This window comes from Pseudovirgaria hyperparasitica, assembly GCF_010093815.1.
Source record: "Pseudovirgaria hyperparasitica strain CBS 121739 unplaced genomic scaffold EJ05scaffold_44, whole genome shotgun sequence".
Classification (NCBI taxonomy): Eukaryota; Fungi; Ascomycota; class Dothideomycetes; order Acrospermales; family Acrospermaceae; genus Pseudovirgaria; species Pseudovirgaria hyperparasitica.
In genome coordinates this window covers 1-17,594 of record NW_022985592.1, presented here as the reverse complement: position 1 = coordinate 17,594, position 17,594 = coordinate 1, and the positions used below count along the sequence as shown (strand labels likewise).

Genomic DNA, 17,594 nt, shown 5'->3' with positions numbered 1-17,594 from the left:
AACCGAAAGGTTCCTACCTAAGATAGATATAATTCCGAATTATTATTAATTGTATATATACGTTCCTTTTCGCGTTTACCCTTTAGAAGTACTACCGTATAATAAAAGAATTATATTAATAAAAGAATTATATCTAATGTTAAACGTGTAATAGTATTAAAGTATTATATCTAATATTAGATATATCTCTAATCTAAAAAACATACTTCACCGAAACTACGCCTATGTATATAACTATTCCTATAATCATGTCCCCTAAATATTCGTAGTAATAGTAAGTAAAATAGTATAACGGTCTAAGAGAAATAGAATCCGTAAATAAAAATATAGTAATATTAATTATTACTATATACCTACGAGCTTAAACGAATTCTTAATATATTATAATACGAATTCCGTAAGGACGATAAAGGAGTAATCTCATAGTACTATATCTATATAGATTAATACTAGGATCCGAGAATGCCCTCCTTACTATATATATCTTAATCGGCTATTAAGTACACGCTATAGACTACCGTTTAGTATCCGTTAGTAGAAATATATTACTATATATAATAATGATAACGAACACGATACTATTTAGTAGTTAATAATATTATTACTATACTTACCGCTATTAGTCCTCTTAACGACGTAAATCTAGTACTAGTAGATATAATCTTAGTAAAAGGAGAATTCACTCTACCGTTAAAGGAAGGTAGTAATAGTAACGTTACGCTCGCGAACACTCTTACCACCGAGCTCGATTTACCTTCTACTTACTTATCCTTAACTTAACGCGTAACTTATCTTTCTATCCTCTACCTTAACCTTATAGAGACTCTAGCTTAATAAGTTTTATCTATAATCTTAAATAGTTATTAATTCCTTCTTACTCTTATATCTATAGTATATAAAGATAATACGGAGTAAAGATAATAAAGCTAAAGTTACCTTAGATAAGGAAAACGCCTTAACTCTACTAAAAACAGTTACTAAGAGAGGTCGTAAGCGAAAGCCGAAAGGAAATAAAGGTAATAGAGGTTATTTAGCGAGCGAAATTAACGAAGAAAAGGCTATAAAGAGTAAGAAGTTACTAATTAAGAAGTCTACCGCCTTAAAATATAATATAGTTCCTATTATAACTCGAGCGGTATATAGAAAGTACCCTCGCGTAAAAGGAATAATAAGTAGTATTATTAGAACTATATAATTAGAAACCTTCCTATTCTATAAAGCGCGTATTAGAATCAATATAGAATAAAAAGGAAGCTTTAATAGAAGATATAACGAACGAAAACCAGTCTATGATTATTCTACCTTAGGAATTATAGTTAAGGGCCTCCGATTTGCGATACTAACTTACGGTATCTACCTTTCTAATAAGTATAAACTCGAGATTTACGTAGCATTAATATTCTATAGGAAACTTAATAATATCTTTTACTAGAAGAATATTATAAATAGATTTATAGTATTATTTTAAGTATCAAAGACTTAGTCTTTAAAGGAAGTATTACCTTTTATAACGAAGGAAGGCGATAATTTCTATATTCTACCGCGAAAGCTAGACCCTCCCTATAAAGATAGATACTTATACTACGATAATAAAGGAAAGCCGGTTACGGTTAATAGAAAGTTCTACTATCTTACTATTAGTTAGTACGTGCTCTATAAGAAGCGACCGATTCTTACCGATACTAATATTAAGAATCCTACCTAGTAGGACCCTTCTCTTCTAAAGTACGGGGTTTATTATTCGAATATAGAGGTATTATAAATAGTATTACATAAGCTTTAATAGATTAACCTTCTATATAAGAAAGATAAGGGAGTTACGTAGGATCTAAAAGGTCTAACCATACTACTAAATATTACTATACTATATTATATTATAATCGAGACGAAAAATAAGCTTAAGATTATAAGAAAGGGCGAATAAAAGGCGTATAATAAGTATAGTATAAGGCACGGTACCATGCGTTATAACATTCTCGATGGTAGTATAATCTCTAACTCTAACTATAAATATAAGCCGCCTATAATAGAAGAGGAGGAACCAGTCGTTATATGGTAATATTAGTTAGAATTTTCGGACCTAGGAGTAAATCTATACCGTCTTTACCTAGGTTTACTTACTCTAGTACCTATAGACGAAATTAGGTATATTCTAAAGTAAAAAGAATTCTTTATAAAGATTCTAGCCACGGTTTCTAACGAAGAACTTAAGGAGAGTATAATATCCGCGGATAAGGAATGGAACTTTACCGTTACACTTCTAAAAGGCACGAGATTTAAGGTAGAGTAATCGTCTAAGAGTAGTATTATCGCGTAGCTCTTAAAACTAGGTAATAGATACTCTATAAAGGAAATAGCTTAAGTAGAATATACGTAGATTCCGGCACGATACTTTATAACGGATACTATAGAGGAAATCCGGAGCTACTATGGTTACGCGTGGAATATACTAGTATCTTAGCTATAAGATTTAAATAGCAAGAATATTCGGCGCTACGCCGTATAGTAAAGGAGGGACGGATTAGTTTAGGTTACTGTTATAGCTTAGTAGTAAAGAGACATCGCCTAGGAATAGGTAATAGGACCTCTAGACTTAATCATATAGTAATTATAATATAATTAAGAAGCGACGCTCGTGGTATATAAATACTAATAATACATCCTCTATAGATACGTAAGATTCTAGTATATTATATAACGCCTTAAAGGACTTAACGGTAACTATATAATAGTACTATAATCGTCCGGATACTAGTTCTAGTTAATCTACCGTCTAAGTTCCCTAGAAGATAAGGCTAGAATTATAAAAAACGTCCGTGAAGTACACTTATAGATACCATTAAATAAGGTTATACTCTAAGACTTGGTTCGAAAATAGGGCCTAATAGAGAGCGTAATAGTAGACTAGTATTAAGGAGTAGAAGAAAAGCTACTTAAAGAAGTCCACGCGCTATATATAGAAGATATAGTATATATATAGCTAATCTCGGTAGTCTCTCTTAAAGACCTTACACGGAAATTCGCCACGGCCTATAAAAAAATACTATAGTTTATAGATCCTTTAAATTACGGTATTACGAACGACTAGATAACTATACCGATAATTATTTAAGACGGTTCCCGCGAAGATCGAATTATATAGGGTAGGAAAATTAATAAACTCCTACCACGACACCTACTTAGTAGATATACTTTAACCCTACCCGAAACCTCTACGTAAACTATCTCTATATAAACTATTACTATAAGCTCGCTACCTAGTTTTAATAAAATAGATAACTTTTTCGTAATTAAAGGATTCACGAATACTAATAAGGTATAGCTAATTATTTCGGTAAGAGAGATCGCTAAGGGACTAAAGGCCGGAGTATCTACCTTAAACGTTCTAATAAACCTAACCGAAGGCGTTATTAAATTAAGGATACTAGAAGAAATATAGGCTCTAGTTACGAAGGTAATAGAGGTAATTAAGGTTCTACTCTCTATTATAAAACCTATACTAGCTACCGCCGCAAAGAAAGCTAAAATAGTAAAGAAGATAAAGTTAATTACCGCTAAAATAATAGTATCTAAGGTAGCTTCTACGTCGTTAGAACTTCCGTCTACTCTAATAGAGCTAACGGAGCTACGATCTACCTTAATTCCCGCGACCTTACCTACCTTAATTCCCACCGCGTTAACCGTAAACGCTATTAGTTAATAAGAGTCTATCTTAATTCCCGCCGCGTTAACCGTAAACGCTATTAGTTAATAAGAGGCGGAAATAAACACGCTTATCTTAGCCCATAAGAAAGAGATAGAAGCTTAGATAAAAGATATTATAAGGGAGACTCTAAAAAGGTTTATAGTAGAAGTATAAAAGATCGCTACGTAGAAGATAGCTACGATAGTAGAAATAGCTACGCCCGTAGTAATAGCTACGCCTATAGTAACTACTACGCCTACGGTAGATGCTTTATCTAGGAAAGAATTAATTAGATAAATACTAAGAATCACCGGCTAGATACGAAGATTCATAGAGATAATTATAAACCTATAATATCCTAATAGCGTGACGAAAACCATAGAGCGTGCTATAGAAGTAGGCGTATAAGATATTAAAGAAATCATTAGAAGGTACTAGTAATATATCTAAGATAGCTTTAAGTATCTACTCGCTATAAAAGAAGATAAACTATATAAAGCTTCTAATAGAAACGGAATACCCTTCGAAACGCTCTTTAATGAAGTAGCGGCCGCTAGTACTTATAATTACTATTCTAAACTTAATAATATTTAGATAGAGATACTAGTTTCTAGAATTCCTACGCTAGAGTATTAGTTTAAGGAACTTCTAGAACGAAACGCCTAGAAGCTCTTAGATAATAAGGGATCGAGCCTAGATATTAAGCTACTCGAAGTTAGAGAATTAGATACTAATATAAATAACGACCTAATAGAAGTTATATATAAAGAAGTAGTCTTAAATAAGTTTAAGAAATAAAGGTAGTAATTCGCGAAGCTCGTGAATACTAATAACTCGGAGTTAGTAAACGAATTCTATGATATAGAAGACTCCTAAATAGAAGAAGCCGCTACTAAAACCATACTACTAGTAGAAACTAATGCCGTAACCGACGTAGATATTAATATTATTATAAGTACTATAGCCGACATAGAGATTAACGTTATTATAAGTACTATAGCTACTACCGTCGTCGTAAGCGCCGCCGCGGCTATAAATATAGAAACTATTATTACTCTAATACCTATAGTTTCTACTCCTACTAAATCTACTTACTTAAATTAGCTAAGAAAAGACGACGATATATACGAATAGTCTTAGATCTCTATAGCTATACCGATACTATAAATGGATTAAATAAATATAAAAGAAATAAGAGTAATAAGAATAGTACTAAATCATATATTTAAATACCCCGATAACTAATTCGAAGCTTTCCTCGAGGTTCACAATAGACTTTAGATAGTTACTATAAATCTAAAGGTAATAGAAGCTATCCTCGTGTAAGAACCGGAGAAACGTAGAGCTATATTATAATAATACTATTAATACTTCTACCGATACTTAGAAAGTAATATCGCATAGTATCTACACAAGCACCTAATTAAAGTAAGCCTACTAGAGTAACGGACTTTAGTATTATTATAAAAGATATTATTATTTCGAGTTAATTTATCGTTTTAAGTTAATTAGGGGTAGCTATTATAGAAAGTAATAAGGAGATGAATAACGGTAAGAACTACGGACTAAAGGTCCGATATAGATAGACGTAGATTCTATAAAGTAGCTAGTAATAAATTTAATACTTGACCAAGCCATGACATCGCTATCCATAACACCTAGACTTAAAGTACGCGAAATATACTATAGATAAAGTTCTATTACTAGTATCCGTTAGACTAAGGGGGCTTTCTAGTAATATCTACTTAGTATTCTATATAGATCTACTTAGACTAGCTAGTAAAGACCCTCTATCTAGATAGAATACTAATAATAAATAACTAGACTCTATACTTATTAAGATACACGAAGAGTAGTAAATTAAAGAGATACTATATACTAGAAATAAAGGGCGAGAATAGAGAAGAGAAGTCCTAGTAAAATAGATTAGATATTATAATCTAATATAGAAACCCTTAGTAAATCTAATAGATACCGCTATATTAGATAAGTTTAAATAGAAGTTCAGACCTACTAAGATAAATAACGGTCTACTAGAGTAATAGACTATAAAGAAAAAGAAGATATCTATCTAGTAACCTATAGAATATAGATAAAGAAGAGAAAGACTATATAGTCTTAAGAGAGAATAGAAAAGAAATTTATTCTATAAGAAAGAAAAGAATAAAAAAAAAGAGAGAGAGAACTAAATACTAAAGGAAAAGGCCTAGAGGCTAGTATATTCTAATAGGCCTACGGGTTAGCCTAATAGGGCTCTAATACTAATACTAGAGAAATACCGCCTATACTATAATAGAAGGTTAGTAAGAGAATTTAACTAGAGTCTAGAATTAAACTTATATTTAACTCTACTAGACTACTATATTAGTTACCTAGGTAGTTATCTAGAAGGCAATAGTACTAAAAGTATAGTTAGTAATTATTTATCTAGAGAGTCTAAATAGTCTTATATAGGAAGTAGACTAGCTACTTATAAAGACTATAAAGCCTTTATAGCTTTTAGAACCTAGACGAGGTCCTTATAGATATCTAGTCTAAACTAACTATTAGTCGGGTATTAAAACATAGAACTAGAGGGGAAAAGAACTTACGCCCTAGTATTAGCTAACTAAGTCTATACTATATAAGTAATATAAGCGATCTCCGGCCTAAAATACTTAGTTAGCGGTTATTATAATAAGGGTTCCTAAGTTAGCTTATAGATTCTAGTAATTTACTCTTCTTAGAGTATAATAAGCGTAGAAGTAACTTCGGTTTAACTAAGTAAATTAGTAGAGTCTAATATAAATAATATAGAGTCTAATACTTACCGCTTAGTTAGCGTAGTCTTTACTAGCTAGGGTATAGCCCTAGTAGTAGATAATATTATTTATCTATAAAACCTAAATATTAGTAACTAGACTCTAACTAGATAAGGAAGGAGAATCTAATCTTATAATAGAGAGAGATAAGATTATTAAGGTCTAGAAAAATAGAAGAGAAACTATACCTTTATACTTAGAACCCTTAAAATTATAAATAGACCTTCGTGAATAGGATATTATAAATAAGATATCTATAATATATAAATATCTATTTACGCGCGACTCCGGAATATATAAATAACCCTTATTTATATACTCTTAATAGACGAGTAAATAGTTCTAGCGTATACAATAATAGGTACTATATTAACTAAGAAGTACCTAGTAAGAGATAGATTAATATAAAAATAGTCCTTAATTAAAGAACTAAACTCTTTCTTCTATATACTTAATAATAGATCTAAGGTCTAAGGAGGTATAGGGCTAAAGTCTAAGAAGGTATAGGGCTAAATTAAAGTAGATACATGGATAGTAAGTCTAGTAAAATTTCGCTAGACTTACTACGCAAATATATATATTAAATCTAAGTAGTCTAGCTTATAGAGAGTACTATATATAGTAGTAATAGAGGTTACTACTATTCTATAATAATAATTATTACTACTAGAGTAATAATAGATACTACTATATCGGGAAGCTATTCTTAGATAGATAGCTATTTACCCGGTACTAGAGAGATATAGATATAAAAGGAGCTACTAATATAGAAGTTAAACTATCTTCTATAAATAACTTATAATAGATTTAATAGATAGATTCTTTTAATAGAAGGTATATATACTATAATCTAATAGTAAGCGTTAAGTCTAGTTACTAAGACCTATATTAGAGGGCGTTATATATAATAATAAGTATTACTATAATCTAATAATAATTACTACTATAATAACTAGGCCTAGAAGAGTAGCTTTATTAAGGGTTTTCTAGAAAGTTAGTAGAAATAAGCTAGATAATACTTACTTATAAGTAGTCTATAGCTAGAGTAGACTCTAGTAATAAATAAGTAGAGGGAGAGAGTAATATTAAGGGTAGACTCTAGGTATACTTAACGCTAGTATACTACGCCCGTACTACTACTCTCTCCTTACTTAATAAAGCTTAGTAAGCCCCTTTTTAATAGTATACTCTATTCTATATCTTAAGGAAGCTAAGTAGACTCCGGCTTCCTCCCTTATTAAACTTACTATATTCTATAAATACTCTTATATCTATGTATATATCGTATTCCCGTAATAGAATATCTCTATATAACTACTTTTTTTCTATAGTTTTAGAGGTATTATAGATAATATAAAGTAATATAAAGGCTATAGAGATATAATAAGGATTATATAGAACTAATATTTAGTAATATTTAGTACTATATAAGTATTATATAGTGGTAATAGATAAAAATGTCGATTATACTAAATCGTGTGTGTTGGTGACACGGCGAACATCGGGCGCCAAGCTTTCCCATGCAACTATGGATATACGGATCCACTACCAAGGTAGGTCCGATTACGTCACCTGACTATGCTTAGAACTTCGCTGCTCTCTGTCATGGAATAACTTCTACTCCTTCATGTCTGAATCGATAACCATTGCTTGTCTGACGTATCCGATCATATAGATCTGGCCCTCACTCCGAAGTCTTAGGCAGCTAGAAATCTCACCTTCAGGGCGCGCGCATTTGTTTCAAGGTCAGTGTCCGCTGAGCCGCTCACATCACCATTCCAGTTCTCTAGATCAAACGCAGCATCGTGTTGCAGGTTGGCCTTTAGACTCCTCCACTGTTTTCATCAAGCTTCATATTGCGCCTCACAGTTATACTGCTTGTGACGTATGCGTCCGTAACATTTAGCAGCATAGTGGCCGCATGCTCCGTTATTATCAACAACGAAGAAGCTCGACGGAAGTGGCTTTAAAGCACATTCATCCCGCCGACACCTGAGATATTCAATCGAGAGGCTGGTCCTTGCCAGCTCATTAATGCTGAGAGCTCCCTCCGTGTCGATGTTAGAGCCACGCCAAGCAGGTGCAAAATCCGGTCGTCAAGATCAGCGTAACCCTCCAATCACCGCAGCTTCTGTTCTAGCCACAGCCGTAGAGGGCGACCCCCCCTCTCTCAAAAACACCGTAAAATGTAACGTATCTAGCAAAGAGGCTCAGACGCAAGTGAGGACAAAGAAGCAACGATTACCAACTGCTACATTACCGCTTCTATCGTTCAGACCACTCCCGGGCCCAGACTTCACTTTTGAAAAAGACACCTGTTCAGCTGCTATTATTGATCTTGATCCCATTGAAGATTTTGAGAAGTCGTTCATAAAGAGTGGCATTCGAACTTCGGGTCGACTTCTGAGCAATGCGAAGACTAGCTTTCGGCTCAAATCTATTCCAAGATATCATGGCTGTCGATATCGTCGTTTAAGCTTTACTCCAGCCCACAACAAGTTACTATTTCAGGGCTTACACGATGGCTTTTCGTCGCGTGAGTTATCAGCGGGCTCGAGTATTAGGGCGCAGCCGACAAAGCTGAGTCGCGTTTTCAGGGATACTGATTTGACTCTTGAGACTAGGATAGGCCCGCTACCAAAGGCTCATTTCCACTCGAGAGTCAGAGTTTCTGCTCCGAGATGCCTCCATCTAATTCGAGGAAGACCAACATCACATGCGACTCTTGTCAATGAACAGACCAAGAAAAGTACTTTGGTCTTGATTGACGAGGCCCCAGAACCAGGGTACGTCTCTCGCTCTACAGCGATATCTCTATAGATAGATTCCACTCGCAAAATCTCCATGTCTAGTGGTACAAGTTGACCGGCCTACAGTTGCTCCGTACATCTCAAAGAACACAGCAGGGATTATGTAGCAAAGACTGACCTCCAAGGCTGCCCGATGCACGTATCAACTGAAAGCGGAGTGGGTTTGGGACGCACCCGCATGAACAGCCAAGTGTACTACGAGCTCGCTCAAATCACAGCTCCTGCACGTACGGGCACACCAAGCAGCATGGATTCTAGCATGGATTCTAGCATGTCGGAAATGAGTGATTCCGAAGATCGTGCTTCTGGTCCAAGTTCTATAATATCTCACATTGAGAACGATGAGATCAGTTATGATGATATTTTCCAGGGCGAGATCACTGAAAGGAGCAAAACCACGCAATCTGACTATCCATGGCGTCCATGTCAGATTCCATCCATGCGGAGACCTGATGCATGGATGGAGGTGTATGATGAATGCTACCCAAGCAGTCAAGAGCAGTCCATAGCTCATCAAGAGCGCTCAATGCCTATAGATTTGCCAGGGGTGGCAACCATCAAAAGAACCGAACCTGTACTACTTCAAGTGCAATTACGCCACGTGCTAACAAGTGAGACTATGAACCTGATATATCTTCCATTCTTACCATCTTCTCATTAACGTTTGTCGCTTGCCTCGCTGATATGTAACTTGTAAACAGACCCCGAATATCAATGTACCGCAAAGAGCACTGAGCTCCTTCGGCCGACCATAGGAATAGGTTCCAGATGTAAGTCAGCCAATACATGGTTCTCTTTTATGGCTTCTTCGTTCAACATCAAGACTGAAATATACGATAGTTCCCACCCACCAAACAAACGAATTGATTCATACTCGAGCCAAGTCAACGCAAAGTATGTATGACACAACCTTTGACAAGACTGTCTGCTGATAGAGGATGGTAGTACACATATCCAATAGTGAGAATCGGTGTTTTTCGCTGGCCCAGATACAGCCCGAGTCGCATGACTCACGAAGACCACCTTGCGTGACGACCCGGTCGAGAAAATATAACACGAAGCTGACTTCTACGCAAATACATACACCGATAGAAAACCAACTGAGGTCGCGGACGCAAGTGCCACATCGTGCAACGTCTAGCAACTCAAGCACTACGAATTTAGCGCACAGCGTGAATAGTCTTTTCGGAACAACATCTCAGGGACGCAGCTTGCCAACAATCCCCTTCCGCCCTCCATTTATCAAATTCTCCAAGGGCTGAATTGTCAGCTCAATGGCCAGCGTGGATTCGGTTCCCAGGCATCGCTTGTCGCCATTTCTAATGCTCGTACATCTTCCATCTGAATCGCGTATCTATCATTTCATGGTAGTATACGTCTGTTATGCACAAATTATAATGCAATCATAGCATTGGATCCGGCAAGTTTCTGCCGTCTCGGCGTTCGTCCTCCGACACATTGTATCGAACATGATGTCTGCTTACAAATATATTTACGTAGGGTGGTCATTATTGCTACGCGACGGAACTCTGCACAGCACCGATCCGACGGCAAGGGTTCGTTTTTCTCACGCACATAAATAACTAGGGAACAGTTGAGGATCGATCTAGCCATCTGATGCACTAAGAAGTCGGTGAGTCGGCTCTGCGCTCGCTACTCGCAGATGCCGAGACTACTGCCTGAGGCGCTTCTTTGCACAAACGAAGGCGTCTTATTGGCTGGTATTACAAAAGCGATGCTCATTCATCGTTTTTTCGGGGTTTAGCACGTGGATTTCGATGGGCCAGCACGTTCCTTCCCCATATGGAGACGTTAGCCAACACCAACAATCTTAACGGCGTCGGCCTCTCGCGCCAGAAGGGGTTTTGAGGTATATCTATCGGACGTTTCTCTCGGCCCTACAAGGAGATATATAGATGACGCAGGAACTGCATTTCATACCACATTTTCATAGATTCACTTCAATCTATCTCATCATCACTCACTCTAACACGTCATCGTACAAGTTTCACAACCTGTGCTAAATAGCGAAGACACCGTCCCAGCGACCTGTAACCTGTCTGCACCAAAGAGTGTCGTTTCACGGTACCCATCTGCAACCAAGTCGTGCAACAATGTCAAGTGTAAGCATAACAACATAAAAGTCATGAGACTCGTCTAACATATTCAGGGTCCATATCGCCCAACAAACTGGGCCCTCGGCGGCGCAAATGTGAAGCACGTCGACATACCGATCACCGCCGTCTTCCTCGTCCTCTTCATCCTCGGCGCCGCTACGCACATGACAATATTCCAATTGAACCGTCGCCGCGGCCACAAGTTCATCTTCTCGGTACTTCTCTTTGGCTTCTGCATGTCGCGCATCGCAACCACCACGCTGCGCATCGCCTCGACATCGCTTCCCACCAACCTTAACCTCTCCATCGCAGCCTCGATCTTCGTCGCCGCGGGCGTGCTGCTCATATTCATCGTAAACCTCCTATTCACGCAGAGGGTGGTGCGCGCGATGCATCCGACATGGGGCTGGCATAAAGGGTTCAAGATCTTCCTGGTGTCGAACTACGTACTTATAGTCTTGTCCTTGGTCATGGTCATTACTGCGACAGTGCAGAGCTTTTTCACCTTGAGCACGAACACGCGTCGCATAGACCGCGACATCCAGATGTACGGCCAGTCGTTCTTCATGCTCTTCAGCTTCTACCCGATCCCACTGCTCACGATAGCATTGCTGCTGCCGCGCAAACAGCGCACGGACAAATTTGGCTCAGGACGCTTCCGGACGAAGATCGCGATTCTGTACGCGAGTTCGATATTGGCATGCCTGGGCGCGAGCTATCGAGCTGCAACGAGTTATTTGACACCGGTGAGCCAGAGAGAGCCGTTGCCAGACTATTTCCACAAGGTAGCATTCTATCTGGTTAACTTTGGGATCGAGATTATAATTGTGTATATGTTCGCGATTCTACGGATCGATTTGCGTTTCCACGTGCCGAATGGTGCAAGGGGTTCATACGCGGTAAAGACTGAGGAGGAGACCTTCGGGGATACAGCGCAGGAAGAGTCCAAGGATCCTATTATGAACGATGCGAATGCAATGGACCACGCGCAATTGGTGTAGAGCAGTGATTGGATTTAGCGAGTTATTGAATATGAGCGAAGGCGTTCAGGAGTTTGACCGAAAGCTACATCTTAAGTCATAGACTTTGTAATTCCTCTTTAGGAGACATAATAGATCATTCTTTCCTATAATATCGTGTCTTGCTTTCCCAGCTTGGCCAGCGCTATCGGCCATTTTTTTACCTGACTTTCGCCGATATTGGTTGAGTATCGCGACCAGCGCACTCCACTATCATCGATGTTAAGTCGTATGTCAACATCAGAAGTAGCTTAATTGCCAGCTTCTTGAGACTGGGCTTGCGCCATATTGAAATCGGTCGTGCGCCGGACCGTAATTCATCCCCCTTTCCTAACAATTTTGATGCCATTATTCGTACTCGTAACTTCAGAACGCCCATTGCCATGTTCTGTACGTCCCCCGACCCAGCCCTTTGCTTCCTCCTCCCATGCCCTTCTTTCTGCCTCATCGAACTCCGTCCTTCGATCTATCCATCGCTCTTGAACGTCTCTCGCATCCATCGTAACTGCGTCTTGTCTCATAGCTACTTGCCACACTGTATCATTCGCTCCCTCGGTCCCACCAAACACGTAGCCCCCTGCACGGTCTATAGCACGCAGTAGTACCGTCATTGATTTCTTATCTTCCACGGCAAGTGTCTCGAAGCCGACAAGTGCAAAATCCTCCACTAACGATGTGATCGCACGGTTTAGAGATGCGTATCTGGATTCGGGAAGCCCCCGTTCGGTATCTCCAAGAGATTGGGTAGACGGATTGCGTCCACTTTGTTCCGCGTTCAAGAATGGTAGAAGATAGGAGAGATCGTGGACTTCAGTGTAAAAATCTAGGCTGAATGGAAGCGGAGGATAGCTTGACAGGTTGTCGACCTTGGTCAAGACGTTAAGGTGGGGAAGATCCATCTGCAGCATGCTACGCAGGGCTAGGAGCAGTGCTGCGATATATAGAGAGGGCTGCGTGAGTACGAAAGAGTCCGTCAGGTGTATTACTACCAGCTACGAAATAATGTCAGCTTGCATGCCAGGTTGCGTGCAAGAATCAGGGATATGAGGGAGGGCGGACTCTGTACCCAATCTTCTGCAGGCGGAAGAAGATATTCCGCAGTGATGCATGATGTGTGAATAGCTCCACTTGCCCAGGGCAGTCGAAAAGTACATAATCGTCTTCATAGCTACGTCAGCTATGTTCCTTTGAAGATAGGTGCGTTATCTGGTTCACCTCCGAGACTCTTCAGGCCGTCCTCTAGCCACTTGAAATTGTGCTCGAGCTCCTCCAATGCGTACAATACACCGCCATTTGGACCTAAATCCTCGTCTCTCATTATTTCATCCAGTGTGACAAGATCTCGAACGTCCAGGGCGACTGGATATGAGGTATGATCGTTGGCGGGGTCGAGGTTGACGACTGAGCATTTGCGCCCGATAGCGGACATGAATTGGTGCATACCATCGCAATATGTGCTTTTGCCAGACCCAGGTGGTCCAACGATGAGTTGTGCAAAAGGCATTTAGTGGTATATGTGAAGCTTTGAGTTAGGTTGGGATGATAATGACCCATTAGCAGACATCGGTAAAATTTCGGAGCGGAAGTGAAGCCGTGAAGTTGCCCGCAGCTTCAAAACAATGACTGGCTGATCTGGGCAAGCTTGAGGTGACCAAGCCTTCGCCATACCCAAAATGACTTCACGTAAGGTAGACCCACAGGAACGAGAGTTAGGTGGAACTAACATTGCATAGATCAGTTTGAGCTTTCAGAGTCTCCTCAAGATGCCATCTCTGCCGTGAAGTTCGCGTCCAGCTCTCCCAAGCTGCTAGTTGCCTCATGGGACAAGCATGTATACCTATATGATGCCTCTGAAGGAGATTCGGCCCGCATACTGCAGAAGTATGAGCACCGTGCCCCTGTACTAGACTTGTGCTTTGGAAAAGACGATCAAGAGGCTTTCACCGTAGGCGTGGATTGGGATGTACGAAGGTGAGTGCCACCACTAAGGACCCAGGCATACCAAACTGACCGGAATGTTGTATTCAGAGTCGACTTGACCACAGGTGAACAGACTGTCCTCAGTAGTCACGACGCAGGCGCAAATGCTGTGGTCTACGACCCAGCGCACGACATGGTCATCTCTGGTGGCTGGGATTCGACTCTGCATATTCATCTGCGATCACAACCCGACCACGTCCCAAATACGATACAGCTTCCCAGTAAAGCATTCTCAATTTCCTTAACAGCTACAAAAGTTGTCGTCGCTATGGCGACTCGCGCGGTACACATCTACGAACTTGATGCTCTTGCTACGGCAGCTGCACAATCATCCCAACCTTCACCAAATCTACTTGAAGTCGAGCCGTGGCAAACACGGGAAAGCTCATTAAAGTTTATGACACGTGCAGTATCCTGCATGTCAAATGATGCTGGCTACGCGAGCAGCAGTATTGAAGGTCGCGTCGCTGTGGAATGGTTTGACCCATCGTCCGAATCGCAAGCACGAAAGTATGCTTTCAAGTGCCACAGACAGACTGTTGATAGTGTAGACGTCGTATACCCCGTCAATGCGCTCTCTTTTCATCCGAAACACGGCACGTTCGCTTCCGGTGGTGGAGACGGTGTCGTAGCGTTATGGGACGGCGTTGCGAAACGACGTATTCGGCAATATCAGAAGTATCCTGCCAGTATAGCAGCCTTGGACTTCTCGAAGGATGGTCGGTATCTCGCCGTCGCTGTGAGCTCTGGCTTCGAAGATGGCCAAGAGGACATTGAAGGCTCTGTCGTCAAAGTCTTCATCCGAGAACTATCAGATTCAGAGGCGAAAGGAAAAGTGCTCAAATAATGGCAGTGGGCTTTGAAGAGAGACATAGGAGTATATGGCGTTTCTTGTCTATGGGTGACGTTAGTCCCAGTCGATTCGATGTGGCGATGCACTACATTCCATAACCTGGTGAGACTAGCTTGGAGACAAAAGGTGTTCTCGATGGAAACTTTTGCTAGACTATATTTGAACTCCGTAGGTGTGTATATGATACGATTGAGAAATGCACTTTCTAAGCCACTTGATGAGACAGATATCCAGCTTAACTCAACGCATGCTGGGTAGGATGTGTAGCACTCCGTGATAATACATTCTCCCAGCGGCGATCAAACTCAGCAAGGTATAACATTTATAGCAAATCATATCTCCTTTCTCGTACTGTTTCATGGGCCCGTTCATTCCTCATTGTAGTCTACGCTGTTAAATGCATCTTTGTTGAGAATGTGGGCCCATCGAATCTTCGAGGAGCTTATTGAAGTGGTTAGATTCTTGCTATCCCCCTCGGAAGCAGCGTGGTCATGATGGTGAAGTAGAGAATGGACGGGGAAAACGTGTCAAACAAATGCAAGGCAGATGGAGGTACTCTCACCAATGACCCTGAAAACAGAGTCATGGTATCTTCCGACTCGGACTCTATTCCGTGACAGCGGTCCGTATCCGGCGAGCTATGACGTGACCAGTGGAAAGTGGAGAAAGCTCAATCCGGCAACCCTCCATGGAATGATTCCGTGGACAATCACGCAATCATGTCGATGCAACTCCTCGCCGCTGTTGAAACGTTCATAAGCCCATGTTTCGTCGCTCAATCTTAAAGCAGTCACGAGTTGCAACGTTATCTCGTCTAGATATACTGCGAACTCAATTTACATCGTCTTCATCACGCACGTTTGCAAGAGCAATGGCTTCACAAGAGATCCCTAAGACTATGAAGGGCGTAATCATTGAAAAGAACGGCGGGCCTGAGGTACTTCAGTATAAGACAGATCTTCCAGTGCCACAACCGAAGGAAGGCGAAATACTAGTGAAGAATGACTTCATCGGAGTCAACTACATCGACACGTAAGTCTCCCCACGCCACTTCATGATGTAGGGCATGTGTCTAGCGACAACTCTAGCAATTCCTAAATTCAAAGCATTACCAGTCCTATGTCCAAAAACAGTACTTCAGACACCATCTTCTAACCTCACTTTGCGCAGCTACTTCCGCACAGGACTATACAAACCTCCATCTTTTCCTCATGTTCTTGGCCGCGAAGCCTCCGGCACTATTGTATCCACAGGTTCCGGTAATCTGCACTCTCTGAAAATAGGTGATCGTGTCATATATATCGGTACGGGTGCGTACGCCGAATACACCATCGCCACCTCATTGCATACATCGGTCATTCCCCCCGGTATCTCGCAAGAGGTTGCCGCAGCAAGCCTCCTTCAAGGTGTTACGGCTCTCACGCTTATTCGTGAGAGTCACCCCGTGAAGAAAGGCGACTGGGTGTTGGTTCATGCTGCTGCTGGCGGCGTTGGGTTATGGTTATGTCAACTGCTCAAGGCTGTCGGTGCACACGCTATTGGGACAGCCAGCACGCCAGAGAAGCGCGAGCTTGCGCGAAGTCATGGTGCTGAAGTGCTCATCGACTACACGAAAGACTCCGTGCCCGAAAAGGTCAAAGAGGTAACGAATGGCGCGGGAGTGATTGCTGTGTTTGACGGTGTGGGTAAGTCAACGTTCGACGATAGCCTGGAGAGTATCGCGCGCAAGGGTACGTTAGTATCATTTGGAAACGCGTCCGGAGCACCAGACCCGTTGGTGCTGGCCAGGCTGGCGGCGAAAAATGCCAAGGTACAGAGGCCTACACTGTTCAATTACATTGTTACGAGACAGGAGTACGACGGATACGTACAGGAGCTCTTCAAGTATATCCAAGATAATAACTTGGACCCGAGGGTTCACGATACTTATCCGTTGGCAGAAGTTGCAAGGGCGCATCAGGATCTTGAGGGCAGGAAGACAACTGGAAAATTGATCTTGAAGCCGTAGATTTACTAAACGTACCCAGGCTCGTTTTCAGATATGAACGTTGTGAAAAGGGCAGGTATAAATAGATATATAATATTCCTTATATAAGGAATATATATCTAAATAGAGTTATATAATAGGATCTAGCCATAATAGACTATTATATAATAAACGGATCGGCGGAGTATAGCTTAAAGATAATAAGAATATAGTATAATTCTTAAAGTAAAGACTAGATAGAGAGAGAACTAAATATATAGAGAGACCGTTCCTTATATATTCCTTCTTATATATTCTAGATCCTTCTCTTAATTAATAATAGGAATCTTCTAGACCTCTAGA

At 40.3% G+C, this 17,594-nt stretch overlaps 6 protein-coding genes across 6 annotated transcripts; 4 read left to right on the top strand and 2 right to left on the bottom strand.

Annotated features, from left to right (window-relative positions):
* Nucleotides 1-8,520: 8,520 nt before the first annotated feature.
* On the top strand, nt 8,521-10,328 carry EJ05DRAFT_490808 (uncharacterized protein; the record flags this gene model as incomplete). The annotated part of the gene is made up of 5 exons (XM_033745921.1): nt 8,521-9,272; nt 9,363-9,907; nt 9,998-10,066; nt 10,137-10,190; nt 10,258-10,328. 5 exons carry the CDS (start codon nt 8,521-8,523, stop codon nt 10,326-10,328), a joined length of 1,491 nt encoding a protein of 496 aa, XP_033595021.1.
* A 686-nt stretch (nt 10,329-11,014) lies between these two features.
* On the top strand, nt 11,015-12,582 carry EJ05DRAFT_296055 (uncharacterized protein). Its single transcript, XM_033740564.1, has 2 exons — nt 11,015-11,419; nt 11,467-12,582. Exons 1-2 carry the CDS (start codon nt 11,411-11,413, stop codon nt 12,412-12,414), a joined length of 957 nt encoding a protein of 318 aa, XP_033595020.1. The 5' UTR covers nt 11,015-11,410; the 3' UTR covers nt 12,415-12,582.
* Nucleotides 12,583-12,749: 167 nt separating this feature from the next.
* Nucleotides 12,750-13,936, bottom strand: EJ05DRAFT_446538 (Atpbd1b protein; the record flags this gene model as incomplete). Its single annotated transcript, XM_033742238.1, has 3 exons — nt 12,750-13,424; nt 13,492-13,592; nt 13,648-13,936. 3 exons carry the CDS (start codon nt 13,934-13,936, stop codon nt 12,750-12,752), a joined length of 1,065 nt encoding a protein of 354 aa, XP_033595019.1.
* Nucleotides 13,937-14,105: 169 nt separating this feature from the next.
* EJ05DRAFT_505928 (nuclear pore complex subunit) lies at nt 14,106-15,259 on the top strand (the record flags this gene model as incomplete). The annotated part of the gene is made up of 3 exons (XM_033747757.1): nt 14,106-14,115; nt 14,166-14,403; nt 14,461-15,259. 3 exons carry the CDS (start codon nt 14,106-14,108, stop codon nt 15,257-15,259), a joined length of 1,047 nt encoding a protein of 348 aa, XP_033595018.1.
* Nucleotides 15,260-16,154: 895 nt separating this feature from the next.
* Nucleotides 16,155-17,426, top strand: EJ05DRAFT_481184 (NAD(P)-binding protein). The gene has a single exon (XM_033745015.1). The coding sequence runs from the start codon at nt 16,332-16,334 to the stop codon at nt 17,271-17,273; it is 942 nt and encodes a 313-aa protein (XP_033595017.1). The 5' UTR covers nt 16,155-16,331; the 3' UTR covers nt 17,274-17,426.
* On the bottom strand, nt 17,315-17,555 carry EJ05DRAFT_481182 (uncharacterized protein; the record flags this gene model as incomplete). The annotated part of the gene is made up of 1 exon (XM_033745014.1): nt 17,315-17,555. A coding segment is annotated over one exon (165 nt), but the record flags the coding sequence as incomplete, so codon positions are not given.
* Nucleotides 17,556-17,594: the final 39 nt, after the last annotated feature.

Coding starts and splice junctions, on each gene's coding strand:
- EJ05DRAFT_481184 (XM_033745015.1), top strand. CDS start 16,332: ATGTGTCTAGCGACAACTCTAGCAATTCCTAAATTCAAAGCATTACCA.